The 13322-nt window shown below is 40.4% G+C and overlaps 1 protein-coding gene and 1 long non-coding RNA gene across 3 annotated transcripts; one reads left to right on the forward strand and one right to left on the reverse strand.

Moving 5' to 3' along the window:
- Positions 1-711: 711 nt before the first annotated feature.
- irf5 (interferon regulatory factor 5) lies at positions 712-7550 on the reverse strand. 2 transcript variants are annotated; one of them, XM_062518172.1, is made up of 9 exons: positions 7217-7550; positions 5931-6105; positions 4281-4467; positions 4090-4112; positions 3957-3984; positions 3396-3845; positions 2048-2437; positions 1822-1940; positions 712-1247 (listed from the first exon to the last, which is right to left on the reverse strand). In XM_062518172.1, exons 2-9 carry the CDS (start codon positions 6102-6104, stop codon positions 1059-1061), a joined length of 1560 nt encoding a protein of 519 aa, XP_062374156.1. In that variant the 5' UTR covers position 6105; positions 7217-7550; the 3' UTR covers positions 712-1058. The 2 variants fall into 2 exon arrangements, with proteins under 2 accessions (XP_062374156.1, XP_062374155.1); XM_062518171.1 differs by having other exon boundaries at positions 5931-6157; positions 7217-7549.
- A 1120-nt stretch (positions 7551-8670) lies between these two features.
- Positions 8671-12004, forward strand: LOC134062452 (uncharacterized). The gene is made up of 4 exons (XR_009935459.1): positions 8671-8782; positions 8895-8985; positions 9152-9202; positions 11647-12004. It is a non-coding gene; the product is annotated as an uncharacterized LOC134062452 (long non-coding RNA).
- The last annotated feature ends 1318 nt before the right edge of the window (positions 12005-13322 follow it).

Raw genomic sequence — 13322 nt, forward strand, 5'->3', positions numbered from 1 at the left:
GGCATCAAGAAACCAAAGTCCAATCGGTACGAGTCGTTGAAGGGGGTTTGCCTTAAGTTCTTGAGGATCATGCGTTTTGCCAAGAAACACAAGGGGATTCCGGCCGTTGCCAAGAAATAATTAACAGCAGAGATATTCCAGAGGCACCACATAGTCCATCTTTCCTTATGGACTGCTACCACAGCAACAAAATAATCAGTATTGAATAGTTCATGTTCATGTAAAAAGGAAAAAGGAGGTGATGTTTTTCAGTTCACCTGGTATTTCCAAGTGGTTCTGTATACAGTATGTGGCCTTACATGTTGGCCTGGTTACTTTTTTGTGAATTCTAAAAGTGAATTGAGGCATCAGAAACGCTGGCTGGGCTTCTTCAAATAGACTAACCCAGAGATGACCGGAGCACTCAGATTACTTAACTTTTTTATTGTGGTGCACAAAAGACTGACGTTTCCTCAGAATTGAGGTATGTTTGCCATTTTTATATAAAATGACTGGATCAACATATCATTGCTTCTTGTGGATGACGCTCATTGCCGAGTGTTGGAAATAATGACTGGTCTTATGAGGCCCATTTTAAATGTAAAATGTCCCAGTTAATGATAATAAATAACTTATTTGATCTTAGTTGGCAAGGCTGGGAGTGTCGTACATGCAATGGTCGCACTGGAAACTGAATAATGTAGAGAAATCTGAGACGATAGCCCCACTGTCTAACACTGCTATGGTATTTATTGAAATAGAACACCTGAGTAAAAATGTGTGAATGGACACAAAAACTAGGTCAAAAGAACATTTCTGTTCCCAGTTTTCATAAAAAAAGAAGAGTCTAACATGTCCATGGCTAGAGTTTGTTAAAAAAAATAATAAAAGAAAGTAGCTAGTAATCTACAGGCCAGCATTTCATTGAAATGTTAGTGAGTGGGCCAAATTGAGTTGGATAGCAACTCAAGCCCTCATGGCACAGGATAAAGTCCATACAGCTTGCTGAAGAGCACCCAGTGTGGCACCCAGGAGAGCTGCTCCGGACACCAACAAAGTCAGTCAGTAGGAAGTCAGATTCAAGACTGGTTGTAGAGGCGTAGGTTATGCCCATGCTGACTCTGCAACAGTCTCTGCAGCTCTTTGAACTGTTCCACCGTCTGGTCTTTTAGGTCTGGATTGGAAATCTGAAGCCGGATGCTATCTAAAGACCAGGACAGCTCACCGGAGAACATCTCTGTAAGAATCCTTGCCACCACAGGTACCACCTACAAACAAACAAACAAACAAGAAAGTGACGGTCAATGTTAATACAGAATCTGTGGAACAAGATTGTGCAACAATGATCTTCGCTTCACTGAAGCTACATTAGTACATGCAGACCTGATCAACATTCTTAGGTCTCTTTTGCAATGTAGCTCAAAAGTTAACAATATCCTAGTGGCACTGTAACTTAATTGTACCTTGATTGTTGCTCGAAGTCGCTTTGGCTAAAAGCCTGAGATAAATGACTAAATGGAAATGTAAATAGCCATTTTGCCATTTACTGAATTACAGCACCCTTCAGTGGCCACATGTAGAAATCATACAGTACATTAAAATGTATGGATTCTAGGCGAAATGCTCCAAGTAAACAAGTGTTGTTACAGATAGCAGCGCCTAAAAACAGTTTAAAAAGATGCATACAACTATGTGTTGGTGTGACATAGGTCCCGACTACTATAAAGAAAATGAGTTCTATGCCCCAGACAGAGCAGTTCAAAACATACAAATGCCATGCTCTGTCACTATGAGAATAAAACCATAGACTCCATTCTAGACATCTGTATTAATGTTGCATACCTGAACAATGATGAGTTTTTTCTCTTTTGGTTTCTTGTCAGGCCAATCCTCTCCAAAACAGAAATAGATTTCAAAAGGTGGCAGGGAAGGGGCTTCATTTTTTTGGTACAAGATAAGTCCTGTCAGAAGTATGACACATGCAGAAAATTATTCTAAAATTCTTCAAGATTGATTAGTTACTTTGTCAATTTGCCAAGGTATAGCTTTCCAGTCAACCTAAACTTACCATGCAAGAACTCATTAAGACTGAAGACTCTGAACTTCTTCTCCCTCTCCATAGGATTGGGAAGACCATTTTCTGGAACTCCTGGGCCAGACCAGAAGACTTTACACTGACAGAGACGCACAGCGTAGATGTCTTGTCCACGGATCTCCAGGACTAATCCCCGATCCATCACATCCAGTAAGTGGTCAGTGTAGAACTTCTGTTTTTCATTCACAATCTCTGCTGTGCCCGGGAACAGCACCTGGTTGAGGTATACAGGGCCAAACAAGTCCACCTGTTCAGGTGTTGGCTCCAGGTGACCATAGTAAAGTCGGCAGCCTTGAGGGTTACTGACAGTAAGTGAACCAGCCATCCGACCACGGTATTGGAACTTAATGTCCAGATCAGTCACTGTGAAGAGAAGTAGACCCAATCATGCCCCAATGATATAACAGGCGCATACAGGCGCATACAAAGTCTTGTTCATATGCTGTTGAACACAAATGTCAACCCTTAAAGGAACACTCCACCGTTTTTTTTTCATATTTAACTACGTTATTCCCTTAACTAAGACGAGTTGATACATACCTCTTGCGTTTCAATACGTGCACTCACTGGCTCTGGCGCGCGCGCACTTAGCTAACATAGTTCATTAATTAGGATCCAAACAGAGATTAAGTTAGAAGCGACCAAACACCTCCATGTTTTCCCTTAAAATACAGTTACACGAGTAGTCACACGACCAAGTATGGTGAGACAAAATAAAATGTGGTGCATTTCTAAGCGGGTAAGAGGGATAACTATATTGTGTGGCGGACTAGCACTTGGGAGCATTTCGATTCAGCGCAGTAATATCCTCACTTCAAAGTGAAACTGAAAGTGTAAGAGTGATGATATTACTGCGCCGAGACAAAGTGCTCCCAAGTGTTATTCTGCCACACAATAGTTATCCCATGTTTTATTTTGTCTCACCATACTTGGTTGTGTGACTACTCGTGTAACTGTATTTTAATAGGGAAAACATGGAGGTGTTTGGTCGTTTCTAACTTCATCTTCAAGTGCTATCAAAGTAGCGCCGCACCAAAGCCAGTGAGTGCACTCATTGAAATGCGAGAGGTACTGTATGTATCAACTTGTCTTAATTAAGGGAATAACGTAGTTTAATATGAAAAGAACGGTTGAGTGTTCCTTTAACCCTAAGAATATATTAGTCAGTTTGGTGAATGTTACAGTGAGAAAGTTGAGAATTATGTGGAAATATGACCCAACATACAGACATCAAAAAGCATAAAAATATATGGAAAGACTAGGTTGGGTTTCAAATCATTAAAGACTTGTGCAATATTGGATGTTTGAAATGTTGACTCACAGGGTAGTACATGTGGACTACTCAGCAGGTCATAAATGCAGGGCTGAACTTGGGGTGCTGCTACAGTCTGTACCCCTGGCATTGGGCTCTCCACCATGGGCACAGCAGGGATGGCAGGAGTAGAGATTTCTGTGAGTACAGGGTTGGGTATGACCCCTGTATCCATGGGCAGTCCATTCACAATGGGCCCGCTGTGTGCCAACATTCCCTGCTCCACGCCACCCATTATGGGCATGTGCCTACCGAAATCTTGGGGCGCCACCGCAGACTGTGAAAGGTGAGCAGTCATGTTGGCAGTCCCACCAGCAGTAGTCTGGACACTGTCCTGCAGGAGCGTCATGGCAGGTATTATATGGGTGGGGCCAAAGTCATTCATGGGCGATGGGTAAGGGACGTCGCTTCTGTGAGCCGAAAAGACTTGAAAACTTGAGGGATCATTCATTCTGGAGTCTGATTTTGGAGGACAAAATAAGTTTAGGACTTCAGGAGGACAAGATTACTTTAGCTTCAAGTATTTCATCTAGTTAAAAAGATTATATTGTCTAACAAAGGAGCACTTACCAATGGAGAGGTTTACAATGTCTGGTAGCTGAAAGTGAAAAATGTACTTTAGTTATCAATTATAAGCACAGATTTTAAATATGTTACAAAAATCCAGCATGCAGAATATTGAAACTGATCTTCTCCAACTCACCTCGTCTTCTTCACCTTCTTGATCTGTTCCAAATAAACGGATAAGTAAATACATTTGACAAGTTAAGCTGGACAAATGATGGGCATAATAAAAATGTAACTGATCAGAAGATATTTGTTATCGTAGTAACTGCAAGATAATTGAACTGATAATGAAATGAATACAGATAAAAGCAAAATATTTCAATTCACCTCCATTGCATGGTTGGTCACACACTTCATATATTTTGTAAGGCTGAACAGGTGTCTCTTTGGTGCCATCATACTTCAGTTTGAACTCTCGACTCTTATTGAGAGCACAGCGTAGGTTGGCTTTCCATTTGGCAGGGTCTGGCTCATCCACTCCCTCCTGGTACTTACCTGTTTCCAGGGCCCAGGCCTGCAACAGAAATGGAAAACAAACTCCATTGCATTAGCCTATAGATAATAACAGCAAATGAGAACATCACAATGTACAGCGGAGTAAGAACAAAAAGTAGACGAATTTTGGCTCAGAGTTTAAGACTATATACATTGTACATGTAGCTGTATTTCTGTGATTTGATAATGTGCTCCATCTGGGGTTAAAACAACACAAATGAAGTTACCTTAAAATAATGGCTTCAAACTCATGGAGCCTTAGACTTTGTGAATGTGTGCTCAGAATGCCTGGCATCGCACTATGTCATGTTGTTTCTCTGATAGGTGCATAACCTTTTATGGTGGTTGGAGAAAAATCCCCCTTAGTGCTAAATGGATACCCCATACATTTTGTGTTACTTAATTCTGTAGAAATTTACAAATTGGCAATGACTGGCATGACATTTTCAGAATGAGCCATCAAATATGTGGATGCACATCAGTTTTAAATTCTGTCCATACATTTGTTTAAAAATATTGGGAATCATGTTAGAAGCCATTATAAAACCCTTCAAATTGGCTGCATTACATTACTATGCCATTGAAGTATGTCTCCATTTTAGTTTTCTTGTTTTCCTGGCAAACAGTAGGCCATATGAAGCTTAGGACTAACAAATAATACAGCTAGGAATTTGGATCTTGTAGTGTAGACTTCCTCAGAGTACCCGTTACCCTCCAAAATTACTAATGGATTACTGATGGATTATTTATTCCCTATACTGGACTGTTTGAACCTTCTGATACTACATGACTTTACTCTACTGTAACTGACCCTAGGCAGATGGGTTGGGCCCTTGAGTCGTGGATCTGTCTGAGGTTTCTTCCTATATGTATCTCCAATTCTAGGGAGTTTTTCCTTGCCCCTGTTGCTCATGGGCTCTCTTTGAAGGTTTAACACTATGTAAAGCGCCATGAGACATGTGTAATGTTTTGGCACTCTATAAATAAAATTGAATTAAATTGAATTGAGTATTTCAACATTGTTATTTATGGTACAAATAAACATGAAAAAATGCATGAACAACAGAGAAGATATTGTTTTGTTGTTGTTGTTTTTAAAAACTATTATTAGGCACTTCAATAGTTTACCAAACATACTTCAACAGGATCCTTAAATCTAAATAAATATATACCCCATGGTAAATATAACTCCCAGCATACCGCTGTGCATGATGGTCAACTCAACAGCACGGATGGACTAACTATTGCTTAATGACAAGTATCAGTCCATGTGTCCTACAGAAGCCTATGCGTCTCCTTTAAGGTATTTCCCCTTGCACCTCCAAGTTCCTCTTCAAGTCAAATCCCTAAGCACAGAGAACTGTGAAATGAAACTGAAGCCATTTCTGTGCGGTAAAAGACCCCTGAAACAGAATACAAGCTCAGTATGACCTACGCTGTGGTAGATTTCACAATCCTGGTTTCTTTGACATTGGTCCTCACCCTAAATATAGTGTTCTCCTCCTCTGGTGTGGGCATGTGACGGGTAGCATGGTGCCAGGGGATCTGGAAAAGCTTGTGGTCCTTACTGAGCCACTGCAGCCCTGGATAGTTCCCACTGTTCACTTGAGCCAGCAGCCATGGCTTCAGACGGATCCTCCTTGGTTGGATGCTCATCCTAGAAGTAGGAGAGGCTGTTTGAGCACCTTGATCAGTGTAATCCAGGACAACTTGAGCCAGTGGTGGGAAATTGGACAGCAGAGGAAGAAAAAAGGAACTACATCAGTGATGGAAACTACACAGCAGGGGAAAACCCAGACTCTCTAAACTGCTTTGTCATGCCATGGTAACAGACTCTTACAAATCACAACAGAATATGAGAAATACTAAATTAGTAAGTTCATATTGTTTCATTTCTAGAGACAATGAAAATACATTACAGGAATAATAGTGTCTCTCTTGGTAGGCTACTGGACTGCTGTTGTGATATTAGGTCAGGTGAGAACAGTAACAAAAACCTGTACAGGAATTTGCTCAAGGCAACCTGGTGTGCTTACGGACAATCTTATGAACGGTCTGGCATTTTTAAGGATATCATGTGTGCACAATGACCATGCGCTGGAATGTCCACACACTGCTGTTCTCACAGCTGCAATGCAACGCATTCATTCACTGCAGCAATAAACAAGCTCAGGACCATCTATCCCAAATATCGTGATGTTAAAGGTAAAGTTGGTGCTTTAACCTTAACATAACGAGCTATGGTATTTTCTACCTGATAATGAAGAACCACAGAGGCTACCAATACTTTACGTTAAGTTATGCAGGTTACTGAGTTAAACCTGCTGCGTTGAGTTGCCAGCGTTAATGTAACTTCCAGAGACGCATCAACCAATCTTTAATAGCGGCGCATGAGTTGGTGTAGGCCATCAGGCTGGGGAGATCTACTTTCAAAACAATTTTACGTTAAAATTGTGTCTCTGCGAACGAGGGAAGTAGCAAATGGTTTACCCGTCGAAGTCACAAAAAGCTTTACCTACTTCCCTTTTATCAAAACTGTTGCATGCATACGCGTAATGTTTAAATCAATGTCCTCTGCAATCATATCTCTTGGTAGCGTAGTAGGCTACAGTGATTATAGAAAAAAAAGATTGTCGTAGGCAAACATGTAGACACCAGTCCTCACAGGCTTTAAAATGTCCTTTATCGCGGTAGGCCTACGCAATCAAAAAAGCCTTTGTTTCAATCAAGAAAGTTACACTTAGTCTTCACAAGTAGGGCCTACTCACCTTTAATAGACTGTCCTTTAAGTTATACAATCTTCTCGACTTTATCAGTTGGTAAGGGGAACGTCTAAAGAGTCGAAAGGTGGGTAGGCTACACCTTCCCAGGTAATCCAACGAGAACAGCGCGCACAAAATAAACTCAAGTACTCAAAATGTCTCCTAACTGAGGATAATCGGTGTCGAGCTGACAAAATTTGATGAGTTAATTGTGGATAACCGTCTTGTTTGCCTATTGAGAGAGTTTGACTTCCACTGTTCCACACACTGTGACACACTTGAAAAATAAGGCTGCAAATTGAAGAACTTGCGCAGGTACCACCCTTCCGGGTGCCTACTAACTAGCGACATGCTGACGGAAGCTGGGTAAGTGTCATATTTGTGATTGTCAGCACGGCAATAACAAAGCCTCACGCAACATCAATCCATTATAATACAGCAGTCACGTATACACTTTAATCACACAGGGTACGTATCGCCTATTACTTTCACAGCAGATGGTATATCAACCCTCCAATGTTTAATTGACAATTGCTTACAGCATTTCATAGCTAAGCATGATAAAACGTGATTTTATGCAGATGGGGGGTTTATGATCACAGGTTGACGGACATCTGAACGTATAGCATATGCACCACTATTATACGTTTTTTTTTAAAATAGAGATTGAATACTTGTCTGCTGGATTTAGCCGTAGATAACCTGGTGCTGGTGAAGAGGCGACGGGTGAAGTTCTATGTCGCTCTCATGATGACAGCCGTCAAAGGTAAGTGAAACTTTTTCAAACTGAAACAGTGGTAACAACGCCTGTCATTTGACCTATCTGGAATTCAGTAAAAAGGACAAAAAAAAGTCCGCACACTAAAGCTCCAATATTTTTTATTTTTATCACCACACGGAATCACACCTACACACACCTATCTGGAATTCAACCACCGTTTTTCAATAATGTGTGCGTTTTAGAACATAAACATGATCATTCATTCAGTGTGCCCAGAATGAATACTAAAAGCAACTTTTTCCATGGAAGCTGCCTTAAGCAGTTCTATTAACAGGCAGACAATTAGCTCACTCTGATTGCAGCTCTCTCTCTCTCTCTCTCTCTCTCTCTCTCTCTCTCTGATTCTTTCTCTCACTTTGTCATAATGTCTCTTTTCCTGGGAGTATCAGAGAACCTCATTGATCCTGCAGTCTCCAGAATTCTGGTATCCCCACCCAGGCCAATAAAGCCTTCAGCTGATTCTGTGGCTGTTAAGGATGAGAAGGCAGGTTCCTTACATGCCCATCCTCCCCTTAAAGCCCAGAAGAACAAAAAAAAAGAAAAAAGGTCACTCTTGTACTAAAATAGAACAGTAAGCATGATGTATGCAATTTTGCTTTTATTAGAAAATATTTGGTATTTTACACAAGATTATGTTTGCTTCAAAATTCTGTTTAAAATGGTTGACTTTGTAATTCCAGTTTCCTTCTGTTGAAAGATTGTCTCTGAAAAAAGGAAAACTCTAGAGCTTTCTCCAAAAGGTGGACCGCACCGGTAGCCATGATTGTGGATCAAAGTGGCCAAATCCAGAGGTACCACAGTCGTTGTCCAGTACAGTGTTCATGTCTGTCTCAAAACAGTCTTATGTTCCCAGCAAATGGTCTCATCGAGGGATTTGTTTTAACGCTGCTCATTGTTGTTAAGGTTCTCGGTGAGTTAAGTATGGTGACATTGTCTCCTGAAGACAAAGAGAGAGACAGAGGACACATGAGAGGAGTTTCTGCAAGAATAATATGTGAGCACAGTGCACATGACACATGAATGCATTTGAAATGTTCAATCAGTAGGCGATAGTTCTACAATCATCTTATTATGATACATTATAGATAAGAGGTGATAGACGTGATCTAACGTTAACCTGGGCTATATGTTGTTCTTCTTATTTTGCTGTCACAATTCAGGTCATCACCTAAAGAGGAAAATGAAGACTGTTTGAAACAAACTCTGAAAAGGTAACAAAGTGAAAGAATGTTTTGATGATTCTTCTGCTTGAATTTGTCTCTTAATAACCTTAATTAACCCCCCCCCCCCTCTTTTTTTTACCTTTTACCATGAGTCATTTTGTTTGCAATATAAGCTTTTATGAATGTCTCCTCAATGGAAGATCACATCTGGCAGTCAAGCTCTTCAGCCGAACATGTCTCCAGACCCTATAGCTTCCCACTCAGTCTGGCCTCTGTTGTTATCATTGAGCTTGTGACCTTAATTACCTTTATGGCATAGTGAAGGTGAGCGATTGCTCTGCATTTGTTTCGTCTAATTTACAACACTTATGTGTGAGCTGTATTACATACCGTGCCCTCCAAAAGTATTGGAACACATGCTAAAGTTGACAATATAAAATCATCTTTTAGAAATTGATCTAATGTCTTAAATGAAAAAATGAGGAAATATTCAACTCTTAAGGACATCAATTTTCTTTGTGAATGAATAATGTATTGTAAATAAATAAATGTTTTCCTTAAAATACAGGGGTCATAAGTATTGGAATGCCATGTTAAATTCCCATAGGGCTGGCAGATTTCCATTTGTTAAAGGCCAGTTATTTCATGGATCCAGGACACTATGCACCCTGATAAAGCCCCCGTGGCCTTTGGCCATCACAACCCTTCATCATGCCAAGAGATTGGCATGGTTTTATTTCAAGTTATTAGCTGTTAACTAATTAGCTGGTTTCATTCTCGTTGTGCTCAATGCAATTCAAACCAGCTAATTAGCTAACCATGCCAATCTCTTGGTATGATGAAGGGTATATGTGATGACGTGGGGTTATTTTAATTCCAAAGGCCAAGGGGACTTTATAAGGGTGCATATAGTGTCCAGGGTCCATGAAATAACTGGCCTTTAAAAATGAAAATCTGCCAGCCCTATGGGAATTTAACATGGTGTTCCAATACGTACAGTATGACCCCTGGATTCTAAGGAAACATTTATTTACTTACAATACATTATTCATTCACAAAGAAAATTGATGTCCTTAAAGGTTGAATATTTCCTCTTTTTTTTCATTTAAGGCATTAAGATAAATTTCCAAAAGATGATTTTATATTGTCAACTTTAGCATATCCAATACCTTTGGAGGGCACTGTATATTACATCATTGATGTTCACTGAGTGCAGTGCACCCTAGGTGTTTTTCACACTTTTGTTTTGCTTATATTGGCATAATCTTTTAAGATTTTTCACTGGTCCTTACACATCATTCATCATAGCTACTGGCACTGACAGATCAGTGTCAAATAAACCAAATAGTGTGGCTTAACATTGTCATGTCGTTTTCCTTCAATTCTAACTGTGCTCTGAGATAAATGTCATTGAATAACCGGAACTTAACTCCTGAGTGTAGTGGAGCAGGGTGCAATACCATAAGCATGGCTCATTGTGTTCCCCTGGCCTGTCACACAATACTGTAGGTCCTGATCATGGGACTGGTGGAGGTGGGAGAAGATGTCTTAACTCCTCTCTTTGGTGCCATGTTCCATATAATCTGTGAGCCAGTGATCAGATTTCGTCGTAGCATATCGATGGGTACCTGAGATGTACCTCGCCCACTTCTGGCTCTTGTGATGGATTTTTTCCAAGACATAGCTCTGATTATTCAAGCTTTCAGACTTGTGGAAATCAACATGTTTGATTTACCTCAGCAATCAATGGATCTTTGATCTGATCAATTCACTTTATTAAAAAAAAAAAAAAGTGTATGACCAAAGATCATATCAATGTTCTGTTGTTCCTTTCCAACTTAAATCATTGACACACACATATATAAAACACAACAATCACAAAATATACTGTATATAGTCACAATATACAATCAAAACATTCATAAGATATGAACTGGATTTTCATATTTCTAAATCATTTTGTTCATTTTCCTCATATTTATAGAAGGACTGCATTCAAGTCTAAATAATTGTTGCCAGTTCTCTGACACATTTAGTTTTAAATGTCATATGGTCACACAGGTATTACACAAATTAAGGCTGGCTGACTGCGCTCATTTCACAGAAGACACAAGTTTCTGTCATAAATTCATCATTCATTCATCATTCCATCATAAACTATATTCCCTTTCCAGATTGCTCTGTTTAGAATATGTAGCCTACTCCGATTTTAACACAATTCACATTCGTTTTGGCTAGAACCGATTCTTTTTTGTAAACACTTAAACTTCAACTTCAGCAGAATGGTCTTCAATGCACAGAAATTGTGACTGTGAAGGATCATGTTCCTGATCCCCTTGTACATCAGCGTCCTCCTTTGGAATTGCTACAGATGTTTGGTTGTTGTTATTGGCTTGGGATTCCTCATGTTTAGGTGTTGATACTAATTCCTTATGAGCCCTGGGTGGCTTGGGTCTCTTGAATTTAAACGTAATTCTTGGCCTGTCTTCTAGAGTCGTGTCTTCTTCATCAGCGCTGAAAAACATGGGTTCTATGAACTCCTCTTCATCCTCCTCCTCCTCCTTCTCCTGGTCACCGTGCTCATCTACAACCTCCTCCTTCTCAATCTCATCATTGGCACAACATTCACGGCTCTCCTGACATTTGGTGATAAGGTTTGATGTTGAATTATCAATCATTAGAACTTCATCGTCACTAACTTCACTATCCGTACATTGACGTCTCTCATAAATACGGGAGGATGTAATGCAAAATTGAGTTAATATTGAATGGTCTCCCCTGCCATCCATTCTGCCTGCTGTGTGCCGCCTTTCTAATCTGTGTATTCGCCTCTGCCCCAGTGAGCTCTCCCAATCCTCCCTGTAAGTCCCTTCACTGAAAGAGGCCGATTTGTCAAGGCATTTCTCCCTGACGTTTCCATTGGTCAAAATGGATGAGGATGGTACATCCATCAGTGGTTCTGGCATGACTAGAATAGGAAGCATGTTGTTGTTGTTCATGTGTTGGTTGGGTTCTCTGTATCTGAACGGCTTGAGTGAGGTTGGGCGTAGAGATATGTCATTGCTTTTAGTGTAAATTCCGTCCTTCCCACAAAGACTGTTAATGTCAGCCTCATTGTCATGGTATGCTTCATTGTTGTAGGAGAACTCTTCAATAAGGGGCACTGGCCGTCCAGAATTCACCTGTCGATCATCAAGAAATGTCGTTTAGGAACATCTAGCATAGTAACAGTGCTTTTGCACTTGCCACATCCACTGATGCAGTCCTTGGGTGAAAACACTTCAAATTAAACAGTCCATGTCTGGAACTGGATGTTGAAATTTGATGTGTTTGATGACGTAGATGGAAACACGACTCCACAGCACACGACAGAAAGGGACACACGGAAGACACACGGAAGAGATTATGTACTGACCAGTGTAAACAGCGCACAGTTTTAGGGATTTTGCTGATGCCCACTCTTCCTTCACTGGTCAGTTCATAATGTTAACGGAACACATGTCCACCATAGGGTCAGTTCACAATGTTAACGGAACACATGTCCACCACAGGGTCAGTTCACAATGTTAACGGAACACACGTCCACCACAGGGTCAGTTCACAATGTTAACGGAACACACGTCCACCACAGGGCTTAAAGTTCTCAGGCACTCTGCCTGAATTCAGGCGTGGGCCAGGCTGCTGAAGCTTAAAAAATAGATACGTATATGTAATGGGTTGAAATGTTTCGGAGACGTTCATGCTCAGGAATTGTCCTTCCTTTAAGCCCTGCCACCGCTACGCCACTCACAACACAGACACGATCACGGCAACACAGCAAACACAAAAGACGCATATGGCACAGACTCACCATCTGGTACCACCGTAAGCTCTAGAGTAGCAGGATTAATAATGGCAAAAAAGAGAGGAGGAAGAATGTGGAGAAGAGAAATATTTTGCTGAGTGTAATTAGTGATTTAGGTATATTTAGGGTAAATTAGGTTTATTTGAAGTTGGAAACTAATTTTGACAGAAGCGTAGTGTTAGAATCATTGGCAAACTGGTTGTTTTTTGAAGTTAGGAAAAAAACAACCAATTTGGAGTTGGACTAAAATTAGGATGAGAACATGTGGGTTGCTTTAGCTTTTAGTACTTCCTTGAATTGATTGAAAGTGGAGAGTATGTATGT

This window comes from Sardina pilchardus, chromosome 17 (assembly GCF_963854185.1).
Source record: "Sardina pilchardus chromosome 17, fSarPil1.1, whole genome shotgun sequence".
In the NCBI taxonomy this organism is placed as follows: Eukaryota; Metazoa; Chordata; class Actinopteri; order Clupeiformes; family Clupeidae; genus Sardina; species Sardina pilchardus.